The sequence below is a fragment of the Salvelinus namaycush genome, chromosome 28 (genome assembly GCF_016432855.1).
Source record: "Salvelinus namaycush isolate Seneca chromosome 28, SaNama_1.0, whole genome shotgun sequence".
NCBI lineage: Eukaryota > Metazoa > Chordata > Actinopteri > Salmoniformes > Salmonidae > Salvelinus > Salvelinus namaycush.
Genome location: NC_052334.1, coordinates 31,950,447 through 31,975,971, shown reverse-complemented (window position 1 = coordinate 31,975,971; position 25,525 = coordinate 31,950,447). Strand labels below are relative to the sequence as shown.

The following is a 25,525-nucleotide window of genomic DNA, read 5'->3' as shown; positions in this document are numbered from 1 at the left end:
ATGGTTCTGTTGAGGTCAGGACTCACATTCTCTCAGGGGATCCAGAGGGAACTAACACTCATACAGTATGCTATGCCACTACAGAATATGACCTTGAATTCCTCCAATCCTTTAAAAATGTCATCATAGATCTAGCTTACAGAATGCATAATGTGAGCTACTGCGGCAAACTGAAGAAACTGAGAAAAACAACAACAAGCAAAGAACATTGTCCTGCTGAGCAACTCATAGGCTTGACATTTCACAAAGTAATTACGTATCAAGAAAATGCTCAAATTAAACCCGAATTTGAACAATACAATTTTGTTTACCTCTCTGCAGACGCTATCCTTTTCAAACATTTGCTCTCCTGGCAATTAGCTGGCACCCATTTCAAGCAAACACTTTTCTATTAAGTGGAAGAAAAGAGCATAACTCCAAACTTTGTAACCAACCAATTCAGTTTTTCCCACGATGGCAAAAACTTAAAGAAAAGTGAAAAATGTGAATTGAACCTTTCTCTCCCTGTTGTTCTCTCCTGCAGGTGAGCGAGACAGATATAAACGGTCAGTTTGAGTCAGTATGTGAGTCGGTGTTCAGTGAGGTGGAATCCCAGGCTGTGGAGGCTCTGGACCTGCCCGGCTGTTTCCGGACAAGGAGCCATAGCTACCTGAGGGCCATCCAGGCTGGCTACTCCCAGGATGATGACTGCATCCCCACCATGACCTCCTCCACTGTCACCTCCACCATCAGGTCCACCACAGGTAAGACCAACAGGGAAGGAGGGGACTGCAGCACATAGACAGACACCACACATAAAGTATACAGTAGTGTATGTACAATTGATTAAGATGGCAGCTCGTATCCAAAGTGGATGATATGTTTAAATAGCCATGCAAAGTAATCCTTATACATACATTTAGACAGTTACCATTTGTAAATATCAAAATGTTGTATCAAGTGAGATTGATGAAGTTAAGAGCATGCACATGAGGTTTCTTGTGATGCTCTGCCCTTGAAATGCTTTATGAAATGGCTTCATACGTTTGCATGAATCACTTTTACATATTTCCTGATTGTTGATATAAAAATTGTATTCAAGTACAGTTTATGAGTTGCTTTGAGCCAATCCATCATATTGCTTTTTCAATACAGTAATTCATATCTTCATTCATCATTCATATCAGAGAGTAAAGTTATGAACCCTATTGAAATCATTCTGCAGTTACATGAAGTGAACGTTATATCATGAGACCTTTTCAGATTAAGGCAATGATGGATTTTATTCTCCCTTAGGTTTTTCTTTTACTAGATGGATTTGTTCGCCTTGAGCACAATCTGACTCTAAACCTCATTTCATGATAAGCCACAGGTGCTTTGGGTGTGTCCTCAGCTTGACTGACACTCTGGGCAGGGGAAAAAGGGCTGAGATGAACAGTCCTTCAACTCCACAGTCTTCATGACTGAATGGGTTTACCACAGCTTTATCTACCTGTACTTACAAACCACAAAGTGATGGACACACCTTGTGCTTTGAGTTTTCTCTCCCACAGATTCTACAGTTCAGTTCCTACAGATGTGGTGGGTAATAACTGCGCTGGTCAACAAAATTGAGGTCACAAATTATTATTATTTTTTTAGTGTGAAATAAAATATACTGTGAGTGTGACACTGAGTGACTAAAAAGCACTTCAGCAAACGGTCCCCTAAGGTCACCTGCTTCGCCAGAGGAGGAATAGTAGGCATGCTGTTGTTTTCCATTCCTGGATCTGCACAAACACAACAAGAAGATCAACGGTTTTTCAGTTGTACCCATTCTTTCTGCTGTGTAGTTCCACCAATGAAATCTGGGAAGGGTCAGAGAAGGTGTGGCCATCTGGAGAATTGTGCTTTTGATAGACTTTTTCCAGGTTATTTACACTGCTTTCTCAACAAACTAAAACAGCATCTTAAAATGTGTAATTGCAATTTCATGTAATCTATGGTGTGGGGTGTGTCTGATGTCAGGAGTCTTTGGGCGATTTGTTCTCCCATCTGACTTCAGGTAGATAGGTTATACTGGACGTCATGAAATTCAATAGGGTTCATACTATACTTCCTGATAGAGGCGGGGATGTTCATCTTTGCTTCTTTCCAGTGCACAAAGTTACACCTGTGTCATATGTGGTCAATCTTCCAGAGGTTTTGAATACCATGCATACAGTAGGTTTTAACAGTGTCTTATTCTTTGTCATGTGTTTTTGGGGCTGTCTCTGTGCAGTGAAAAGATGAGAAGCATGCATGATACAGGTTCATTTCAGATTGGGAAGGCAGTGTAAACCATAATCAGAAATATGAGTCAAAATGGGACTATGAACATTTAGTTTATGTTCCTGAAGGTTTCCTTATGTAGCATTGTAGATTCAAGCACATACTGTAATAATGATTTTTAGACACTAAAGATATAGGCCAATTTCAAGTCTTATTTTGACTCATACATTTCTTAACCTAAAAACTGCATGACTTGATTTCTGTGCTTTGTGGCTCTGATAGCACATTTTCTCCAGCTGCTCACACCTGTGGCCTGATGACATACTACACATATTTACGTTTGTCTTCCAGAGGGAAAATATACACAGGAAGCCACTAGCTTACCTGAGTACCAGGCCAGTGTACATCGAGACGTGGCAGGCACAGGCCCATTGGCCCATGACGATCTAGGCTGCCCTATCAGAAGAGACAGACTGTACCGCCAAGAGAGTATCGGTGCTACAGCCAAACCCCAGTCTGGGCCCCCTGTTTCACCCAGACTGTTCAGGCCCCCTAAAGCTAGCGTTCAGGCCCCAGAGAGGCCCTCACCCAAAGCAATCCAGGCCAGTATCAAGGAGTCGGCCCAATTGGCTGCAACCATCAGCATGCAGTGGAAGGAGGAAGTGTCGGCCATGCGTCGTGAGCTGTCTGATCTCAGGAGGGACCTGTGCACTGAGCTCAGGGCCTTCAATAGTAACTTCAACAGCTTCACGCAGCACTACAACACGTGGTCTCCACAGCCGGGGGCGTCTGGGGGAACAGGGGCGGCTGGGAAACAGACTAAAGTGGCTCAATTGTCAGTAGGGACGCAGGCCAGGAGCAAGGTGCTGGTGAGACAGAGCACGGCGGACGCAGCCGTCAACTGTCCTGAGGAGGGAGAGATGCAGGAGAAGCAGGCCATCGTGAGGCGCCGTCTTCCTAAACAGATCTCAATGGACCCAGCCATTCTAAGGCGTCCGGCATCGCTGTTTGTGGAGGGTTCTATCCCGATCACTCTAGATCCATTACTTGTGGATCCAGTCACCATGATCCAACCAGAATCAGTGCCAGTAAACTCATCAAACACTGTGGTTTGCCCAGAACCACTAGACCAGAACCCGAAGAGGCTATCAAAACTGATATCTCCTGACGGAGTCAGCATGAGCTCCTCAGAAGCACAGTCAGTGGATCCAGCCATTGAGGACCCCCTAGATTCAGAGCAGCTGTACCCAAAGGCGTTGTGCTCTCCAGATCCAGTGCCCACAGACGTAGCTAATGTGTACCTTGAAGAAACAGACAAGCTGGACCCAGTTAATCTGAACCCCTCAGATACAGAATCAATTGACTCAGTTAATGTGAAACCCCTAGTCCCAGAACCAAGAATTATGCACCTACCATATCCAGTACCTGTGGTTACTGTGTCCCCACCACAAGAGTCAGACTCTGATTCAGAATCTGTAGAAGACGATACTGTGCGCAAGCAAAATCCAATGTCTCAAGACCCAGTTCCTGTGTATCTGCCAGACCCTAAACCATTAGGCCCAGGCCCTATAGTCTCAACAGAGCCAGAGATAAAACCACTGTCCCCTACTAATGTGTACTCATCAGAGAAACTTGATCAATACTCAGTTACCATTTGCCCAACTGTCATAGTTACTCCAGAGAGCCCATCTGATTTAGAACCCCTGGATGTGTGTCTGATCCCACCTGATTCAGAATCACAAGACCTAGCCACTGTCTGCTTTCCAGACCTCCCAGATCCAATCCCCTTAGATTTAGACATATTCTCATCGGAAATAGTAGTGCATGCATATCCAGTCACCATCGACTCGTTTGATGAGTTTGATGACTCTCTGGAGCCAGAATGGCCACCTTGTCCAGAATCAGAGGACCAGGCCACTGATTGCCCATCTGGTCCATTTATGGTCCATTTGGACTTAACCACCTTCAATTCCTCAGATGAATCTGATCTGGACTCAGTCTTCTTGGATCCGCCAGAACCTCTGGAGACCGTTAGTGTGAGTTCATCAGATCTCAGCCCAATCGCCATGTACACACCACCAGACCCAGTTTCTCTGAGCCCCCCCAGTCTGGACCAAACCTCTATATACCAATTGGAATCAGTGTCTGTGGACCCAGCTATGGAGTACCGATTAGATCAAATGCATGAATACCTACCTACTGAGTTCCCTGAAGATCCAGAACCACAGGACCAAGTTACAGTACATTCACCTGGTCTGGTCTCCTTCGGACTGGACAGTCCATTCACCCCAGACTCAGTAGACCTGTACTCAGCCACTATGTGCCACCCAGAGCCAGTCATCCTAGGCCTAGATCCACTACTATTATCACAAGACACAGCTAGCATTAGCTTGTCCCCATTTGAGATGGCACCCATGGAGCCAGAGGATGCCACAGGGGAAGCCACAGATACCTCTGGCATGGATGTCTTTGAGGACCCTGGAGATCCAGAGGGGGAGACAGCTCCTGACAACCCAGGGAAGTCTCACTGTGACCAGGCCTTTCTGTGGGACAGGTGGCAGCAGAAGGCTCCCCAGTGGGAACCACGGTCCATGAAGAGGAGTTCTAGTGTAGAGCTATGGAGTGGGAGATATGAGTACAACAGTGCGGAGATAACATACATGTCTCTGACACTCTGAACAGTAAGAAGAATGTAGCGATGAATGTATCGGTAGCAGATTACAGCATGGGAACATTTCGTATTGATGTCCAAAGGCGGTGTATTTTCTGGGTATCGTGGCCACGTAAAGCTCTGTATGAATGTTTCCTATTGCATAGGATAACCCCCTGCCCATTAACGTGGTTTGACATTAAATGACTACATTAGTGGCAGCAACCACATAGTTGAATGGAATGTACCATAAGAATGTGATGAACAATCAAAGAAGTTGAATGTACATCAGACTTCGATTGCACTTGGCTTGAACTGATGGACCTAAGCATTAGTGAACATTGACATGAACTGTTCTTACGGTTCTTTAAGAGGACTAGTAATGAATGTATACTTCTTAATCGATTCGTCTCTCACAAATGGCATTTACCACATGTTTTACCAAAGACTCTGTGAAGCTCTGTGGTAGACTAAATAGACTGCCCTTTGCTTATGGTTCTTGACAATCTTTGCTCTGACTGTGGATACATTGTTTTTCTGTGGATATATTGTTTTCCATGACATATCTTGAGTGTTCTGTTCAATGTCACTCCGGAATGGAGCAAAGTAAATCTAGGCAGTTATCATATAACCATAAATCCCAAAGACTGGCTGTTAAATCATATGAGCGATTGGATTTACTCTATAGGAACAAACGGGAACCTCGGGAATTGACATTGTTCGTAAAATCTGATTATGGAAGAGAAGTACTCAGTAGCTGTTTGGACTGTTGGGAATACTTTCACTATATGTTTTGTACACATGCAGAAACACACCACAGATACATATGCACACACACTTTAAAGACAATTTGAATCCACAAATCACATTACATTCAAGAATGATTCAAACATTTCAACGTTTTTTTGTATGCATGGACACTTAAAGATACAGAAAGCACCTTGTTCTCCAACAGCTGAAACAGAGCAGTACCAAGCCAATTGCTTTTCTTTAGTCTTTGGCAGCCCTGCAATCTGGAGGCCACAAACTGTAAGCCTATGTACATGGCCAAGACGGCCAACTATCAGTGCTACTAGCTTGCACCTATATCCAAGGCTGTCCAAGCTTGATACGAGGGGCTGGTATTTAAGAAGCGTGTCACCAAAGGCCTGCTCCATGTGAGCACCTCCATCTGGCCTCCCGTACAACAACAATATCTGGGGTATTTGGTACACAGGAAAATGCATTATCATCAACATCAAACTAACTTACACAATAATGTTTAAGGATGTGTGCCGTTGGGGAGACTACCGGTCTCACCTCACTGGCTGTCAGGTCGACAAGTCGGTCATGTCTAGCAATGTACAGGTCCTTGTATGAACAGCAACTATTCGCAACATGGGTAACAGACTCCCTTACATTTGACTAGAATACAAAAGAGGTCATGGTTTACAGGGTACCAGAGTGCTAGCACACACACACCGTTACTATGCCTATCCCTTGCTTTTGTCAGTCTTGTCCAACACCTAAACTGTATACATCAACAGATATTTGACAGAAGCTTCAAAGACATATGTTGGGATGTTTCCCTTTCAATGTCAACTCCATCCATCCCCAGGTAGCAAATGGCATGGAGGTCCTGTCTGTCTGCCACAGGGGAGTGATGTTGCTGTGTCTCTACTGTCACTGATCATCCTCATGCTCAGGAACCAAAGACTGAGAATGTCATTCTAACAGCTGCTACTCAAGTGTATGCAAATGTTAATGTTCATCCTTTTGTATACAACAAAATATGTAAATCACCAGATTATTTCTAAGAATTACTGGTGACATTATTGACCCGGAGACCCGAGATAGTGATGATGTTAAACTGCATGGTTATGATTCTGAAGACGTATTATTTGGACACCTACTGTACTGCGTTTGGTGCTGGGTCGTATATTTTTGTGCCCAGTGTTGGGAACAGATCCCAGAGACTATTGAAAACACAGAATGACAGCTCTGCTACCAGCAAGGCACCAGCCAGATGAAACACGAGACTTCTGTGCTATCCTTATTAAGGAGCTGTGTATGAAATAGCCCATTAAATCATGGGCCCTAATAAAGTACACTGGGAGAAAAAGAGATTAGATTAGAAATGTATTTTATTAGAAATGTATTTGATTAGAAATGTATTTGAGTCTAAGAAGTGATACTCTGTCCTATTGTTTTGAGCAGTAACTGTGCTTAATTCCTTATTTTCATGTGCTGCCGTTTAGAAAAGTTAGATCAATTGGCTGAATCTGACAAGGTTTTCACAGGAGAGAAGTTAATTAGGTTGTGTTGTCACATTCATTTACTTCCTTTCCACTGCATAATACATCAGACTTCCTCTTGCTGTTGCTGCGTTGTTGGATGTGTCATTAGATACAGTGTCATCTAGAAGCAGGCCAAGATGTTATGACATACCAATTGTATGGTGTTCATATTAGGACAGCAACATTTGATGCAACATGAACACACCTCTGACGCATATGATTTAATGAGAGTGTCGGTGTAGAGAACTTCACCTCACAGCGAGTTACCAGCCTAGAATGTTCTTAGTTGTTTTGGATGGGCTATTTTACCCAACATTGATAACTGGGAGTTAGAATGCTCTCCTTTAGTAGTTATTTTTATTACTATCACCTACTGCTTACTGTCAAGTTAGGAACGTGAAGAGATTCTTCTTCTTCCTCCCTCATTGCCTACTATGGCGTTCCATTCGTTGCTTAGCAATCCCCAAAGTGCTCATCAACATGGCAGTGCATGAAGTTATTTTTCTCAGCCCACCCAGGAAGGTGAGCCATGCTTGCCAATGCCCATACCTTTAACTGCCCATCCATCATTCATTCTTTTCTGTTTAGCCATGCTAAACGCACAGTTTTCTTACAAGGATGCTAATGCCGTCTACCAGCCGGCCAATGATCTCAGCTGCTTTAGCTTGAGAGTGATGCGTAAATGTCTCACCGTGATTGCTGGGATTTGCTTCCTCTTTGTACGTCTTCTCATAGCCTCTTACTGATCCTATTACAGTTTCCAGGGTCAACTAGGGTCATATCTTGTATAAGAACATATCTTTCATTTCACATTTAAATCATTTGAAATGTAGCAGTGTACTGTACATCTGATTGCTAGTTAAAAACTAAATTAATCTATGTCATCATCAAGGAACCAAAACATTAATCAGCTAATTATTAGCCAAAAGCCTTATATTCTGAGTGCATATTTCTATGGATAGATGGCCACAAATGTCACCATTCTTTTTACTGTGTGAATATACAGTTAACTGCCAAAATAATGGAAACACTTGAGTAAATGAGGGATACAAAGGGGTATTGAAAGCAGGTGCTTCCACACAGGTGTGGTTCCTGAGTTAATTAAGCAATCAACATCCCATCATGCTTATGGCGTGTGTGTGTCTCAGATCTCAACCCAATTGAACACTTATGGAGATCTGGAGCGGCACCTGAGACAGCGTTTTCCACCACCATCAACAAAACACCAAATGATGTAATTTCTGTGGAAGAATGGTGTTGCATCCCTCCAATAGAGTTCCAGACACTTGTAAAATCTATGCCAAGGTGCATTGAAGCTGTTCTGGCAGCTTGTGGTGGCCCAACACCCTATTAAGACACTTTGTGTTGGTGTTTCCTTTATTTTGTCAGTTACCTGTATTTTACTGTTGAAGGAACAAGTATTCTGCTGCTTCCTCACAATCCAAGCATGGTGTTTGAATTGATACATTATCCTTGATTTATCTGCCATTGTCATCCTGTCTCTGTGGACACTTACAGTATATAGCTGTTTTTCTGTATAGTGTACTGTGATTGGTGGATGTTCTGGGCACTAGGCAGATGTGACCAGGATGTTGAATGTGATTGGCTGGCTTGTTTCAGGGATCCAGTTCCGCCTTCCCTCTACCTGCACCATTGACCGGACGACCCACGAAACCCCAGGTAAACCTCCTGTCCGAGCCAATAGGTGGTGATGAATAATATGTTTTGAACCAGCGTCATTATCATTTATTGATGAAATACAGTTCAAATGCTGTGAAAGAGCAGTCCCACCCTCGCACAGGCTTATCAAATTCATCAAGACAAACACAGCAACACCACCACATTGTTTTACTGCTAAGACCCAGCGACTATCTCTATCTCTGTGTTCCTGTTCGGTCACTCCTGGCTGTTTTCTCCTTGAGCATCTCTCTACCTTATTGATTCATCAGGCACAAGCCTTTATCTCAAAGGTAGATTGAAAAACGACAGTGGAATGTAAAATGGTCCCGCACCCACTCCTCTTCTACCCCGTTATCCTCTCCCCCTTCTGAAATGGGCTGAGGGAGTGAGAGAAGTCGTGAGTGCTCTATCGATGACGCTATCGATGACGAACGCTTTCCGGACATTGGCCCACATAACTGATGGTCTGTCAGTTATGAGCCCCCTTGCCTCCATCCCTCTGCCCCTCCCTTCAACCAGACACCCCTCATGCCCCTCTCTCTCTCTCTCAAAAAAAGTATGAATGTATGTACTTGTAAGTCGCTCTGGATAAGAGCGTCTGCTAAATGACTTAAATGTAAATGTAAATGTACCCAGGTCCAGCCAGGACTGCAGCAACCCACCTCACACACACACATACGCACCCTTCTCCTCTGTACAGGCCAAGGTTTCTATGTTTATTTCCTTGGGCCTTACTGAACCATATGGCAGGCAGGGCACTTTGTCAAGTCATTTTGTTTTAAAGGATGGAGTTCAGGCAAGGATATTCACATCAGCCACCGTGGCAGATGCTATGCTGTCAGCTATGGAGTGACAGAGAGGAAGTCACTGGTGTCTGGCACACTTCTCTCTCCTGTCCTGTCTTGTCTGACTAGAGCTCTGTCTCTCTCAATGCTCTCTCTCTCTGCTCTCCGTGCTCTCTCTGCTCTCAATGCTCTCTCTCTCTGCTCTCCGTGCTCTCTCTGCTCTCCGTGCTCTCTCTCTCTCCGTGCTCTCTCCGTGCTCTCTCTCTCTCCGTGCTCTCTCTCTCTCTCTCCGTGCTCGCTCTCTCTCTCTCTCTCCGTGCTCGCTCTCTCTCTCTCTCTCTCCGTGCTCTCTCTCTCTCTCTCTCCGTGCTCGCTCTCTCTCTCTCTCTCTCCGTGCTCGCTCTCTCTCTCTCTCTCTCCGTGCTCGCTCTCTCTCTCTCTCTCTCCGTGCTCGCTCTCTCTCTCTCTCTCTCTGTGCTCTCTCTCTCTCTCTGTGCTCTCTCTCTCTCTCTCTCCGTGCTCTCTCTCTCTCTCTCTCCGTGCTCTCTCTCTCTCTCTCTCCGTGCTCTCTCTCTCTCTCTCTCCGTGCTCTCTCTCTCTCTCTCTCTGTGCTCTCTCTCTCTCTCTCTCTGTGCTCTCTGCCTCTCTCTCTGTGCTCTCTGCCTCTCTCTCTGTGCTCTCTTTCTCTCTCTCTCTGTGCTCTCTGCCTCTCTCTCTCTCTCTCTGTGCTCTCTCTCTCTCTCTCTCTCTCTGTGCTCTCTCTTGCTCTCTCTCTCTCTCTCTCTCTCTCTCTCTCTCTCTCTCTCTCTCTCTCTCTCTCTCTCTCTCTCTCTCTCTCTCTCTCTCTCTCTCTCTCTCCGTGCTCGCTCTCTCTCTCTCTCTCTCCGTGCTCGCTCTCTCTCTCTCTCTCTCCGTGCTCGCTCTCTCTCTCTCTCTCCGTGCTCTCTCTCTCTCTCTCTCCGTGCTCTCTCTCTCTCTCTCTCCGTGCTCTCTCTCTCTCTCTCTCCGTGCTCTCTCTCTCTCTCTCTCTGTGCTCTCTCTCTCTCCGTGCTCTCTCTCTCTCTCTCTGTGCTCTCTCTCTCTCTCTCTCTGTGCTCTCTCTCTCTCTCTGTGCTCTCTCTCCCTCTCTGTGCTCTCTCTCTCTCTCTGTGCTCTCTCTCTCTCTCTGTGCTCTCTCTCTCTCTGTGCTCTCTCTCTCTCTCTGTGCTCTCTCTCTCTCTCTGTGCTCTCTCTCTCTCTCTGTGCTCTCTCTCTCTCTGTGCTCTCTCTGTGCTCTCTCTGTGCTCTCTCTGTGCTCTCTCTGTGCTCTCTCTCTCTCTCTCTCTCTCTCTCTCTCTCTCTCTCTCTCTCTCTCTCTCTCTCTCTCTCTCTCTCTCTCTCTCTCTCAATTCAATTCAATTCAATTCAAGGGGCTTTATTGGCATGGGAAACATGTGTTAACATTGCCAAAGCAAGTGAGGTAGACAATACACAAAATTGAAACAAACAATACAAATTAACAGTAAACATTACACATACAGAAGTTTCAAAACAATAAAGACATTACAAATGTCATATTATATATATACAGTGTTGTAACAATGTACGAATGGTTAAAGCACACAAGTTAAAATAAATAAGCATAAATATGGGTTGTATTTACAATGCTGTTTGTTCTTCACTGGTTGACCTTTTCTTGTGGCAACAGGTCACAAATCTTGCTGCTGTGATGGCACACTGTGGAATTTCACCCAGTAGATATGGGAGTTTATCAAAATTGGATTTGTTTTCGAATTCTTTGTGGATCTGTGTAATCTGAGGGAAATATGTGTCTCTAATATGGTCATACATTGGGCAGGAGGTTAGGAAGTGCAGCTCAGTTTCCACCTCATTTTGTGGGCAGTGAGCACATAGCCTGTCTTCTCTTGAGAGCCATGTCTGCCTACGGTGGCCTTTCTCAATAGCAAGGCTATGCTCACTGAGTCTGTACATAGTCAAAGCTTTCCTTAAGTCTCTCTCTCCATGATCTCTCTCCATGCTCCTGCGCTCCATACTCTCTGCTCTCACTCTAGGCACTCGCTAAGGGCTCTCTCTCTCTCCCCCTCCCCTCTCTCTGAAATAGTTTTAGTTCGTGTCTGAGGTAGTTCTCATCTTAGTTTTTGTTTTGTTTTTTGGGCTGGGACACTCTTGACAGTGATGATAATAGAGTTCTCCATCCATCCACTTCCCAGATAATTTACATATCCTTAAAAGCCTGTGAAATAAAGCACTGTTTTCTGAGAGTGATCAATTTAATCTGGAAGAAATGCTCTTAATGACACGTCCTTCAAGTCCCTCGCTCTCTCTACTATTAGCATACAATTCAGACCTGATAAATTGAGATTCCCTAACAGAGACTGAGCACTTGAATCACACTCATTGTGTCTCAAGTTAATTAAACTGGATGTGTGTGTGTGTGTGTTTGGGGTGTTTAAGCACAAAACGATTTAGCATGATGAATTTGTAATGCTAAAGTTTTCCATAAGAAATCCTCTTGAGTTTTAAGAAAATATATAAAGAAAAAACAGTTACTATTGTTCTATTCAGAAAGCACAGTTTACCATTTAACTCAGCAGCATTCTTGTCAGCACAATGTTCTTGTTTAGTGTGAAGAAAATGTGTCCATGTTGTTGTCATGGAGATGAAGAGCAGGTTTTCTGTCTGGTTAGTTATTGTGTAATTTAAAGGTAAACCACCTGTCTGCCTGGTATGGTTGCCATTGTAGTTCTGACCTTCAGGTCCTAAGATACTTCTTTCCTTTTACAAGCAGCCCACAGGCTTTTCTGCATTTCAATTTTCATTTGAAATCATTTGTTCTTGTTTAATCTTTGTATTTTTTTGTATTTGTGTACATGCCTCAAACTGTGCCTGGACTTGAAGGGACAGGCTAAATGCTAAGTAACACTGCCAAGATGGGGGCAAGAGTTATGAGTCCCCATTGCATGACTTGCTTAGTAATAATGTGTCTATTTTTGTCCTTCTGCTGAATCATCTCTCTCTCTTTCTCTCTTTCTTTCTTTCACTCTCTTCCTCACCCTCTCTTTCTCTCTATCTCTCTTGTTCTCTCGCTTTCTCTCCATGTCTATCTCTTTTTTTTAAATCTGTTCTTTGTTACACTCTCTCTCTACTGACTCATCTTGGTGACCTCTTTGAGATAATTTTGTGAATGGGAAACAAAGTGCTGAACTGCTGTATAATTCAGGGCGCTCCTCATTCCCTCTCTGAGAGTTCTGATGAGCCAAGACCACTCTGGGCTTTGATCATTAGATGTTCTTTAAATGGACAAGCTGTTTGTATTAGTCTGCTCCTACAAAGCTCTGTTTTAAAGAAGAGGACACATCAAACCCAAAAGTAATTTATTAGTCCAGCAGTCCATCTCTGTGGATTTAAAACCATATTCTCTTAGAATCCGTTGCTCATCAAATACATGTTAGGAGAAGGGCTGTCAACCCTTCACAGTGAATAGAACTCAGTGGCCTTTCCTCTCTCTGATCGTCAACAGCAAAGCCCTACAGTACCTCACCTACTTCAACTACCACATACACATATACAGTTGAAGTCGGAAGTTTACATACACCTTAGCCAAATACATTTAAACGCAGTTTTTCACAATTCCTGACATTTCATCCACGTAAAAATTCCCTGTCTTAGGTCGGTTAGGATCACCACTTTATTTTAAGAATGTGAAATGTCAGAATAATAGTAGAGAGAATGATTTATTTCAGCTTTTATTACTTTCATCACATTCCCAGTGGGTCAGAAGTTTACATACACTCAAGTAGTATTTGGTAGCATTGCCTTTAAATTGTTTAACTTAGGTCAAACGTTTTGGGTAGCCTTCCACAAGCTTCCCACAATAAGTTGGGTGAATTTTGGCCCATTCCTCCTGACAGAGCTGGTGTAACTGAGTCAGGTTTGTAGGCCTTCTTGCTCGCACATGCTCTTTCAGTTCTGCCCACACATTTTTCTATAGGATTGAGGTCAGGGCTTTGTGATGGCCACTCCAATACCTTGACTTTGTTGTCCTTAAGCCATTTTGCCACAACTTTGGAAGTATGCTTGGGGTCATTGTCCATTTGGAAGACCCATTTGCGACCAAGCTTTAACTTCCTGACTGATGTCTTGAGATGTTGCTTCAATATACCCACATAATTTTCCTGCCTCATGATGCCATCTATTTTGTGAAGTGCACCAGACCCTCCTGCAGCAAAGCACCCCCACAACATGATGCTGCCACCCCGTGCTTCACGGTTGGGATGGTGTTCTTCGGCTTGCAAGCCCCCTCCACCCCCCTTTTTCCTCCAAACATAACGATGGTCATTATGGCCAAACAGCTCTATTTTTGTTTCATCTGACCAGAGGACATTTCTCCAAAAAGTACGATCTTTGTCCCCATGTGCAGTTGCAAACCATAGTCTGACTTTTTTATGTCGGTTTTGGAGCAGTGGCTTCTTCCTTTGCTGAGCAGCCTTTCAGGTTATGTTGATATAGGACTCGTTTGACTGTGGATGTAGATACTTTTGTACCTGTTTCCTCCAGCATCTTCACAAGGTCCTTTGCTGTTGTTCTGGGGTTGACTTGCACTTTTCACACCAAAGTACGTTAACCTCTAGGAGACAGAACACGTCTCCTTCCTGAGCGGTATGACGGCTGCGTGGTCCCATGGTGCTTATACTTGCGTACTATTGTTTGTACAGATGAACGTGGTACCTTCAGGCATTTGGAAATTGCTCCCAAGGATGAACCAGACTTGTGGAGGTCTACGTTTTTTTTCTGAGGTCTTGGCTGATTTCTTTTGATTTTCCCATGATGTCAAGCAAAGAGGCACGGAGTTTGAAGGTTGGCCTTGAAATACATCCACAGGTACACCTCCAATTGACTCAAATTATGTCAATTAGCCTATCAGAAGCCGCTAAAGCCATGACATCATTTTCTGGAATTTTCCAAGCTGTTTAAAGGCACAGTCAACTTAGTGTATGTAAACTTCTGACCCACTGGCATTGTGATACAGTGAATTATAAGAGAAATAATCTGTCTGTGAACAATTGTTGGAAAAGTGACTTGTGTCATGCACAAAGTAGATGTCCTAACCGACTTGCCAAACCTATAGTTTGTTAACAAGAAATTTGTGGAGTGGTTGAAAAACGAGTTTTTATGATTCCAACCTATGTGTATGTAAACTTCTGACTTCAACTGTGCATTCCTTTTAACTTTGACCTCTTATCTTTCAGCGGTCACGTACACGAACAACTACAAGAAGACGACCCCTCCGCCGGTCCCACCCCGCTCCACCTCAGGCTCCAAGCCCCTCATCTCCGTCACTGCCCAGAGCAGTACAGAGTCCACCCAGGACACGTACCATGAGGGCAGGCACCCTCGAGGATGGGGGGACGGGCTGGGCCTGAGCCTGGGCAGGGCCCTGTATAACTCCACAGACAGCCTGGACAGTGCCAAGGCCGTGACTATAGCCATGGAGGCAGCTGGGCTGAGGTCTGGGAAGAGGCACCCGTCCACAGACCGTCACAGTCACAGCTCAGTGGTGACCTGTGATAAAGCCATCCTGGTGTCCAAGGCTGAGGAGTACCTCAAAACACCACGCTCCTCCATAGGGATACAGGTGAGCGGCGCACACACACACACACACACACACACACACACACACACACACACACACACACACACACACACACACACACACACACACACACACACACACACACACACACACACACAGGCCTACACATTGTGCATACACACACACACACATTCATAAAGTCACACACTCACGCATCCCATTCTCCTCTAGGTCTAAAAATGGCGCCAATGAGTCATCTTACTGCAATTCATTCATTTGTTTTCAACTCATGAATGAGGCTTTACTGAATGAGTCTCTCTTGCACTCTCTCACTCTATTTTCGCTCTCTCTTCTCTCGCTCTCTCTTGCCTCTGTGACGCTGAGAATAATGGGCTTGATCACACACGCAGTCTGCAGACGTCAGATGTGTCCATGCCCCTGAATAAAACAGACAGACCGGTAGACAGACATCCCTTCAGACTGCATACAGCCTTTCATCAATAGAGAATATTAGAGTTGTTCTGCTTGTTTGTGGAGACAGGTGAGTCTCAGTCACCCAGAGATGATCAGGCAGCCTATCCTAGGGGATGAATGATGATGATTTTAAGTGGCTGAGCTGAACGTCGTTACGCTCATCATGGTGGGCCTGAATTATATTGGTTTTCAAATTGGCTCCAGTGATGTGTGTAAAATACAGAAGCATTTTGATTAGAGATGGCTGGCAGTGTGAAGGTCCACGGTTATTGAAACAACCAGAAGGGCTGCATGCAATGCAAAAAATGCATCAAAACCTCCTACAAAGTTTATCTTTAAACTGTGCCACTAGTATTTGGCCAGTGTAGTAAGATCAATCTAAATTCACCTGCATCATATCAGACCTCCTGGGGATATACAGCACAGTATAATTAACCTCTGGAAGTGTAGCCTATAGCCTATAATTTGACCTTTCACCCCTTACTTCCGGCAGGACCCCAATCTTAATCCTTAGCCTTTGACCCTTTCTGCACTTTGAGTTTTGACCCCGCTGTGTTTGAGTTTTGACCCCTCATCTTCTGGGGGCCATTAAAGTGTACGGTGTCCGTATTAGGACAGTGTAAGAATGGATCCTGTAGCAGGACCTTACTCTCACTACCAACCTACCTTCATCTCAGTGAGACTAAGCCATGTCTGAGTAAAATGCTGATGCCTACAGTTTCCAAAGTTTTCACACCTGTGCTGTGTGTGTAGTATATGTGTGTGTAGCGTAGTGTGTGTGTATGCAGCATGGTGTGTGTGTGTTCACCAAACCAGTTTTTTTTCTTCTGTCTCTGCCAGCACACTTTGAACATTGCCCAGGCTCTCCAAAATATCTCCTCTCCTCATCCATCATAGAGCAGCAGTCTCTCTGAAATGGACTTTGCTTTGTGCCAGAAAGTAACGGAGGTCACCTCAACCAGCAGCAACTCACCGCTGACTGTCACCTGTTGTGCTGTTTGTACCAGGCTACTCTGCAGTGTAACATACTTTACATTTTACCTCAGATGAAAGGGAGCTAGAAGAATAACTACTTCTTTGCTCAAACCACTACAGGGTGGGCTGTATCAGCTGATCATCGCTAGTGTAGGCTAGATGAATGAGCTCGTTAAAAAGGCTATGCTGTCACAACAAACTAACCAGTATTTACTTGATTTGAATTTGTTCTGCTATTGACAGATGCAAACTGCTGTTGCTTTCTTCCCTGTCCCTGTCCGTGAGACGACACATGATAGCAATTGCAAAGCACACCTTCTCGCGGTATTCATTTCAAACTCACTGCCCGGCGGATGTGCATGTGACGAGGAAGAGTGCAGCAATGCACTGCCACGCTCGTGGTGGCAGAAGTGCGGTGGAGGGGACATTTTTTCAAGATAAATGACTTAATGAGAAATGATGTAGTTTGATAGGCAATTTGTTGCATTTATAGTTGCAAGAAAGAAAATAGACAAAACATTTAATAAAACGTTTTTAGTAAAAGAAAACAACTTTTTTCATAGGAGGGCAAAAGGGCTCTATCTATGCACGTGGCTGCTAGACATGAACACACACTCCTCCATTCGTTTCAAACCACTTAAAGCTAAAGAGTTATTAATGTGAGTTTGAAGCTTTTAAGGCTTAAGGCTCTCAGACAGACAGCCGTTCCAAGCTGGCCCTAGTCAGGATTCTGCCTGCGTCGGCTGGAACACTCTGTCAGGGTCAGGCCATTAACTCAGAACTGGGGGAAGGTGTGATCTCTCAGAGGGAAGGAGGATTAAAATGTGGACGAATTGATTTTCAAATTACCCTGCTAATCATATAGTAAATTGTAAAATTAGAAGTCTGCTGTTCTCACACTTGTGTTACTCATCAGAGAGACAGCCTGGGAGTGGGCTTCTCAAGGACTAATTCTAGCTACCACACACACCTGCCTCCCAAATATTACTTGTCCATGCAGACTGTAGGTTATATGTAACTTCAGGATAAAACCTTTATTGACAATACTTCTAATAAAGGGCCAGCCATACAGGATGCATGGTTTTTGTTTGAAATACAGTCAGGTCCATAATTATTGGCAGCTTTGATAAAATTATTTTAAAAAGACTATAAAATGAATAATACAAACACTGAGCTATATTTCATGCTCCAAAAAATTGGGAAATTATATTATTTTATACTAATGCATTTGCTCAATTGGGGTTATTGTCTTGCTGGAATATCCACTTGCGGCCAAGTGCCAGCCTCCTGGCTAGGGCAACCAGGTTTTTGGCTAAAATGTCACGGTACTTGGTAAAGTTCATGATGCCGTTGACCTTAACAAGGGCCCCAGGACCAGTGGAAGCAAAATAGTCCCATACAGTGGGGAGAAGAAGTATTTGATACACTGCCGATTTTGCAGGTTTTCCTACTTACAAAGCATGTAGAGGTCTGTAATTTTTATCATAGGTACACTTCAACTTATACTTATGTCATGCAATAAAATGCTAATTAATTACTTAAAAATCATACAATGTGATTTTCTGGATTTTTGTTTTAGATTCCGTCTCTCACAGTTGAAGTGTACCTATGATAAAAATTACAGACCTCTACATGCTTTGTAAGTAGGAAAACCTGCAAAATCGGCAGTGTATCAAATACTTCTTCTCCCCACTGTATCATCAGAGATGCCCCACCATATTTTTGTAACGCAGTTAGTTTTTTTTGCTCATCTTTATTAAGGGTGCCAATCATATGGAGAGAGTCAGTCCAGTGAGGGTGGGGCTCAGTAAGAGGATCCGTGCACCCTCAGGACAAACAGGGATCAGTCTCTATCATCCCTGGCCAGCACCATGCACCATGCACCATTGAACACTAACCAAAATCTGTGTGTCTGTGTCACACACCAAACCCCTGGTGATCACACCTCGCAAACTCCCTAATCAGGTTTTGTAATAGGTTTCTTTTTTTTTTAACTACCACCACTCTGTATCTCCACCACGGCAGCTTGTTGTTGGTATAAATCACTGTGCTGAGGGTGTAGACAAACTGGTTGTGTTCGGTTGGGTTCTCTGCCTCCATAAATCACACTGCAGTTATGTTCTGACAGGCCGCTTAGAGTTGAGGAGGTGCAGCACCGGCCCCAAACCAATAACCCCACGGACATCTGGGAGCGGTAATAATGAGAATACTGTTGCTATGTTATTATGCTGCATTAGGTGGAAGCAGCCACCGACTCGGAGTCAGAAAGTAAAGGGTCGAAGGAATACCATTCTGTGGGGATCCAGGTGGAAGCTGACAGACGGTAAAATTACTTTTTTAATAGGTTCCTTTTCCCATTTCTGGATTTGTGCTAATCTTTAACAATGTGTTGTTATTAAAGTCACCAGCCTTTCCTCTTTCTCTACCTGGGTGTGTTTGTTTACAATATCCCTTGATGGCCTAAAAATTTGCTTTCCCTAATCTGTGTCTCAGAGTGCAGGGCAGGTTGAAGCGCTCCAATAGTGTAACAGCCTCTGTGCAGGCTGACATGGAGATGGAGGGGTTTCCCACCATGGAGGACAAGGGCCTACAATTTGGAGGGGGCTTCCTAGGGGGGCACTCTGAGCCCAGCACGCCCACCCAGTATGGGGTGCGCACCGTCCGCACCCAGGGCCTCTTCAGCTACCGGGAGGACTACCGGACCCCTACGGAGCCCCCTTGCCCCCAGCAGACCTCCAACGAGACCACCTGGCAGCTAGAGCCCCCCTCCCCCAGGGAGCCAGCAGAGTTGTCGGGCGAGTCGTGCCGGACGTCCCCCGCCTTGCGGAGGGATGGAAGCTGGTTCATGCAGCTGCTCCACGCAGAGACCAAGAGGATGGAGGGATGCTGTAAAGAGATGGAGGCAGAGGCGGAGGAGAACGACCTCTCTGAGGACAGTGAGTGGGATAGGAGTCATAATGTACAGTCAATTAGCAGACATTTTCTCTCATAGAGACTCGCAAGACTTTCATATAACAGATTATCAGTTGAATGTCTGTCTTTCAGTCCTAGGTAAAATCAGGAGTGCGGTGGGCAGTGCTCAGCTCCTCATGTCTCAGAAATTCCAGCAGTTTTACTGGTTGTGTCAGCAGAACCTGGTGAGTAACAAGTCACTGAAACAATGACCCTGTGTGTGTCTGTGTACATACGGTATGTGAGCGTGTTTGTGAGTGTGTGTTTTTTTAAAAACGATTGCGCTACTCTAAGGAAAGGACACAGTTATATCGGCTGCATTCCTGTATCCACCGGCACTGTTCTCCTGTCTCTTACATAGTATGGCTTAGGCCAACAGGTCAGAAGCTTTTAAATGCACCATTGAGTGTGAAAAAAAATAATTATTGAGTGTTTCTATCTGAGATGAGAACGTCTTGAGGAGAACAATGAGATACTGTGAATGTCCGCGTTCCCAATGATGCACTCACAGCTCTGACTAGCATACTGAGACGCCTGCCTTTTACATTAAGAACTATTGCCGCAGTCCACTCTCTTCATCCTATCAAAAAACACTCGGAAGGGCTGGAATATCTGGCTGATACTTTCCTTGCCTCTAATCTTACCCCTCTTTATTGATATCAGCCAAATATCCATTATTTGAGATTAAGCCTGTCTTTGCTTATGAAAAAATGTGTTGCTATTTTTTGCCATATACAGCAGAAATTGCTGCATTCAGGAAAGGCTGAAAAGTGCACAGAGATTATTTAGTTTGAACTAGTCTTTTATATAGAGTTTCCTGCTTCTATTTCCCTCACTGTAGGGGAGAGGAGAGCAGTTATTAAAGCTTACCCAAGCTGCTGCATCTCTCCATATGACAAAGACAGTTTACAAATAATACTGCATACACTTTCAGAACATGGATTTGAGTCCGTTTGAAGAAGTGGCGTCCGCAAATAAGAAGCTTAAGGAGATGTCTAATTGCGCTTTATCGAGCCGTCTTCCCCCCCTTTTTTTTCTCCTGGATAACATAAGCTGGAGTTGAACAAGCTTTCAAAGACAGACGCAGAGCATAGCAGCAAGTTTTATTGTGGGAGGAGCTACAGGATTAAGTCATACTGACACAGGCAAGGCTTATATTTCCCAGAATCCTTTAATGTGTCAGCCTCATTCACTCCCCCAGTATAAGTTTATGCTTTTGTATTTGTTTGCTTATGCTGGATTGTGTGCAGCCTTCTTTTTGAACCCCCAGCAATATTGATGAGATGAGCCCAGCGCTGTCTTCCGCTACTTCTCCTTTGGGTCTCTGTGTATCTCCCCTGTGAAGTTTCAGACCGAGACGATGAATGAGGTAGATCAGTGATGGGGTGAGATCTCAGCCTGTCACAGCCTCTCCACACTGCTATGAGTCACCCATCAGGACTGCTCTGGTGCTGTGCATTCAGAATAGTGCCTCAGTGCCTCTACACCCCCCCACCCACCACCCCCCCACACCTCTTCTACCTCTACTCCCAGGCCCCGCCACGCTCCACCACTATACTAAAGTGGCAAACTGGCTAAACTTACCCCGGACTAACTGTAGTCTAATTATAGTCTCACAACTTATTGAATTACCCTTTAGCAGGTACTTACTGTATGTACTGTAGTATAGGGTATACTATATAATAATTACCAAAGATATAACTGGTATGTATGTACTTATACTGTAGGTCTTAGCATCACTTTCTAGTGGCAGTGACCTAAACTATTGCGTTTAATTACCAATTACCTTTTACCAATGTACAGCAACTGTATTTCTTAACACTGAGTAAGTACTGCTTACCATTTTTCCTTTCTGAGACCTTCCACTATTCATTGTAATTCAGAGTGAACCTGGCCTATACTTCAGAGCCTATATATTCAGATCTACATCCAGAATGCAGCAGTCTGAAATTCCACCAGACAGTCGGCTGGGATATTGTTGTGCCCTCCAGCTATCCAATATATGAAGCACATAAAGTCACTGAATTAATGGGGGGAGATGGTGACCCGCGACCAATGGGATGCTATGGATCTTATTTCTCAACTCTTAACTTCATAACAGAGTTGGAGGTATTGGTTTAGGCTATAGTCTCGCTAGTATTGTCTGTGGGGTCAATAGTGTGACTGATTGTGACTCTAGCCGATGTGATGTGATGAATAAGACTTACTGGCAGTGAATGAAATGTGAGCCCTCTTCATTTTTTCCCATCCTCAGGGGGATTAGGAGGGATTGCTACTTACTGATCACATTTTGTTATGGCTCATTTCAATGGATTGTCCTCCAAGTCCTATAGTCTAACCATGAGATGACGATGGGAATAAGATGCTTGTCTTTTCTGAACTTTGACCTTCTTGCTCCCATGACTTTGCTGGAAACATTTGTTTTATTATTAGAAAAATATACCATAAATAATTGAGGTTTTCCTCTGTTTGAGGTCTGATAAGGACACCTAGTGGGCTTTAGTAGAAGTGCAACAAATAACTCCTGACGCACACTGGGATTTGAGTATCTGTAATTCAGGCACTGATGTGATCCTTCATAACCCCTTGCAGGACCCCAGTGCCATGCCCCGCCCCACCTCTCAGGACCTGGCTGGATTCTGGGACCTCCTGCAGCTGTCCATTGATGACGTCACCACCAAGTTTGACGAGCTGCAGCAGATAAAGAACAACGACTGGAGGCCCGTGGAGAAGAGCCCAGAGAAAAGGGTGGGTAGCGCTCAGGTATACAGAATACAATGTATTATTTTTCTGTTGTCTATGGTGGGTAGTCTCAGTCACAGGTGAGACAGGCATAGAAGTAGGATCCTTATATTTCTATGGTCACAGATTCAGCTACATAGAGCACAGTCAGAGCCTTATTAAACAGAGATGTGAGATTACTCAGAGCCACGTAGTAGTGGTGTAGAGTGGAGCTGTTCTGTATGCGAGGTCAAATGCTTAGTGAAGCATCACTGGATGTCATTGACATTGTGTTTAACTATGCCGATGTATTTCCAACCACTCAAATAGATGATATGTCAACTACTGCCTATACAAGTTGAATTCTAGAATAGATTTCGATACGGACAGGATTTTGGTCGAGTTCGTCTCTCTTTCTTCCTGTGTCCAGTTACCACCTGTCGCACCAAAGAAGTCCATGATCGGGAAGAGAGGCGTGACACGGGAGAAGTCTCTTGACCTTCCAGACCGCCACCGCCTGGAAGCACGCAGGAGGCTGATGCAGGCCAAGCGGGCGGCTTCCTTCCGTCAGAACTCGGTGTCAGAGAGAGCAGACAGCATCGAGATCTACATCCCTGAGGCCCAGACTCGCCTTTGAGAGGACTGGGACAGGGGTCAGGGGTGAGGGGCGTCTCCCCCCTCAGACTACCCCTCAACTAGACTCCTTTAACTAGCCTTTTTCTAGACGATCTACTGTACACTTCCCTCCTTTATCTGTCTCCTCATGACTTCACTATCATCATCTTCTGAGTTCATCTCCACTCCAGCCCTCACTGAGTAGGATATCACAAAACTCCTCTTCCATTAACAGATATGTATTAGTGGATATACACTGAGTATATCAAACATCAGGAACACCCCCCCCCCCCCGCTTTTGCCCTCAGAACAGTCTCAATTCGTTGGGGCATGGACTCTACAAGGTGTCGAAGTGTTCCACAGGGATGCTGGCCCATGTTGACTCCAATGCTTCTCACAGTTGGCTGGATGCCCTTTGGGTGGTGGACCATTCTTGATACACACAGGAAGCTGTTGAGCGTGAAAAACCCAGCAGCGTTGCAGTTGTTGACATAAACCGGTGTGCCTGGCACTTACTACCATACTCCGTAAGGCACTCAAAGGCACTTAAATGTTTTGTCTTGCCCACTCACCCTCTGAATGGCACGCATACACAATCATCTCTCAAAAGCTTAAAAATCCTTCTTTAACCTGTCTCCTCCCCTTCATCTAAATTGATTTGAAGTAGATTTAACAAGTGACATCAAGTAGGGCTCATAGCTTTCACCTGGACTCACCTGGTCAGTGTATATCTAAGAATTGGTTCATCTTCTCCTTGGTTTTCCCATGAAAAAGGTTTTTGTTAGTGGAATAGTGTTACATGATAGAATAGCCAACCCCCAAAACGCTCATTAAATTATTCTGGAAGGATGTGTATGTCTTTTTCAACATTTGCAAAGTGCAATTAAAAAGTGTAGCTTTGAAACCTACCAGCAACCAGAGAGAATACAAACCCAGTGACGAATTGACCCCATGATGAGTCCAACTGGAAACCCCTACAATTATCCTACTGTTGTTTCCAATTGTGTTCACAAGATAACAATCACAAAATGATTAAAGTGAACCTATTTGAAAGTGCCAATGCTTGAAATACCTCAACTGTACATGCCGCACTGTAGCTTCTGACCAAGAGGCAGGTGGGTCATCCCTTCTGAAATGTATGTTTTATGCACTCACAGTAAGCTCTGGTTATGTTAAAGTTGTCAGAGTTGGAAAATTCAGCTTTCTACACAGTCAGGTAAAGGTCAAGGGTCATGGTAAAAAATGTGATTTAAAAATGTCTAAATCATTCTCATTACCTTTCTCCATTCCACACTATACTCTACATTTTCCTATACTATTGACATTTCACATGACATTTACTTAAAGCAGACAAGTAATACTTTTTTTTCAGAAAAATATTTTACGTCATTTCATTGCAGTGGAAAAAATGCTATGGAAGGTTTGCGTAGCTCTTTAAATCAAATATACGGAAAATAACGCACTTTTGCACTTATCATTCTCTGTATTTCCAAGGGAAATAAACAAACAAAGTTCACAACAGTATTGTTGTATTTGAATTGTAAGAGAGGAAATTAATATTCTTAATCACATGGTTGATTTTTCACCTCATCTCTCCATGCCTTCTTACATATCGTGTTGCATCAAAGTAGTGCTGTCATTTCTTCAAACATCTAGCCCTTCTCCTACCCTTGCTGCCAACCCAGGAATAACAGTGTCTGTTCAAACAACACATAAGTTACATTGTTTCATTGATTAGAACACAGCTTGCACAATCTTGGAGAATGTTTCTATTGTTGATTACCTACCAGACAAGTGCAGTGTGTGAAAAGTATTTTTACCTTTTCTAGGAACTGCTACAAGGTAATAATGTGAAACAGTCCCAGAGGGAAGAGATATGAAGGAAGAAACCTCTCCAGAATTTGATTTAGTGACTAATGCTTTTTGATACCGGCTGATAACAAAGACATGAAAAATGTGACGTTGTAGAGATTGACTTGTTCTCTTGTGTGTGGATGGTATTGCAGGGAATATGAGTCATTGGAACACTGGGGTTATTTTCCCCTCACACAGCTCAGACATGCACTCCAGAGGCCTACTGTGATGTAGAAGTGGAGGGGACTGTATAGTGCCTGGGTCACAGTAACACAGTGAATGGTAGTGACCAGGGTTTGGATCAGTTCCCGTAAGAGGCTAGAGGAGGCCTGTAAAGGCCTGGGACTAGAGTTGTCGGGGTGAGGGATGAGGTGTGTTGATTTGAGGGGCACTTCTCTTCTCTGCTGAATCGGACTAATACTGTGCACTGTAGTGGAGTATAAACTCCATTACTCCTCGTGATGACAGGCTATCACATACTTGACAAACCTTGAAAATCCCTCTGCTGCTGTAGGATATGTTAAGAGGTCATATTACACTGATAGCCACGAGGCTAGTCGGCGTCAGCATTGCCAATCCTATTGTCGCTGAGTTATCTAATGTTATCTAAGACTGCAGACATCAGGACAGGCTGATTCTGCTGCAGACTGGTGTCTATTTTTACTAATAGACTGGAATGGATTTTATAGGTTATATTTTGGGGCAATGAGCCAAGTCACTG

At 44.2% G+C, this 25,525-nt stretch overlaps 1 protein-coding gene across 1 annotated transcript in view; it reads left to right on the top strand.

Moving 5' to 3' along the window:
* Window positions 1–22,972, top strand: part of LOC120023701 (disks large-associated protein 2-like) — a 52,378-nt gene extending 29,406 nt beyond the window's left edge. Inside the window, exons 4-10 of the mRNA XM_038967764.1 lie at window positions 524–743; window positions 14,870–15,255; window positions 18,900–18,985; window positions 19,156–19,598; window positions 19,708–19,799; window positions 22,207–22,362; window positions 22,766–22,972. Coding sequence (XP_038823692.1) covers window positions 524–743; window positions 14,870–15,255; window positions 18,900–18,985; window positions 19,156–19,598; window positions 19,708–19,799; window positions 22,207–22,362; window positions 22,766–22,972 — 1,590 coding nt within the window. The remainder of the gene's footprint in view (window positions 1–523; window positions 744–14,869; window positions 15,256–18,899; window positions 18,986–19,155; window positions 19,599–19,707; window positions 19,800–22,206; window positions 22,363–22,765) is intronic.
* The last annotated feature ends 2,553 nt before the right edge of the window (window positions 22,973–25,525 follow it).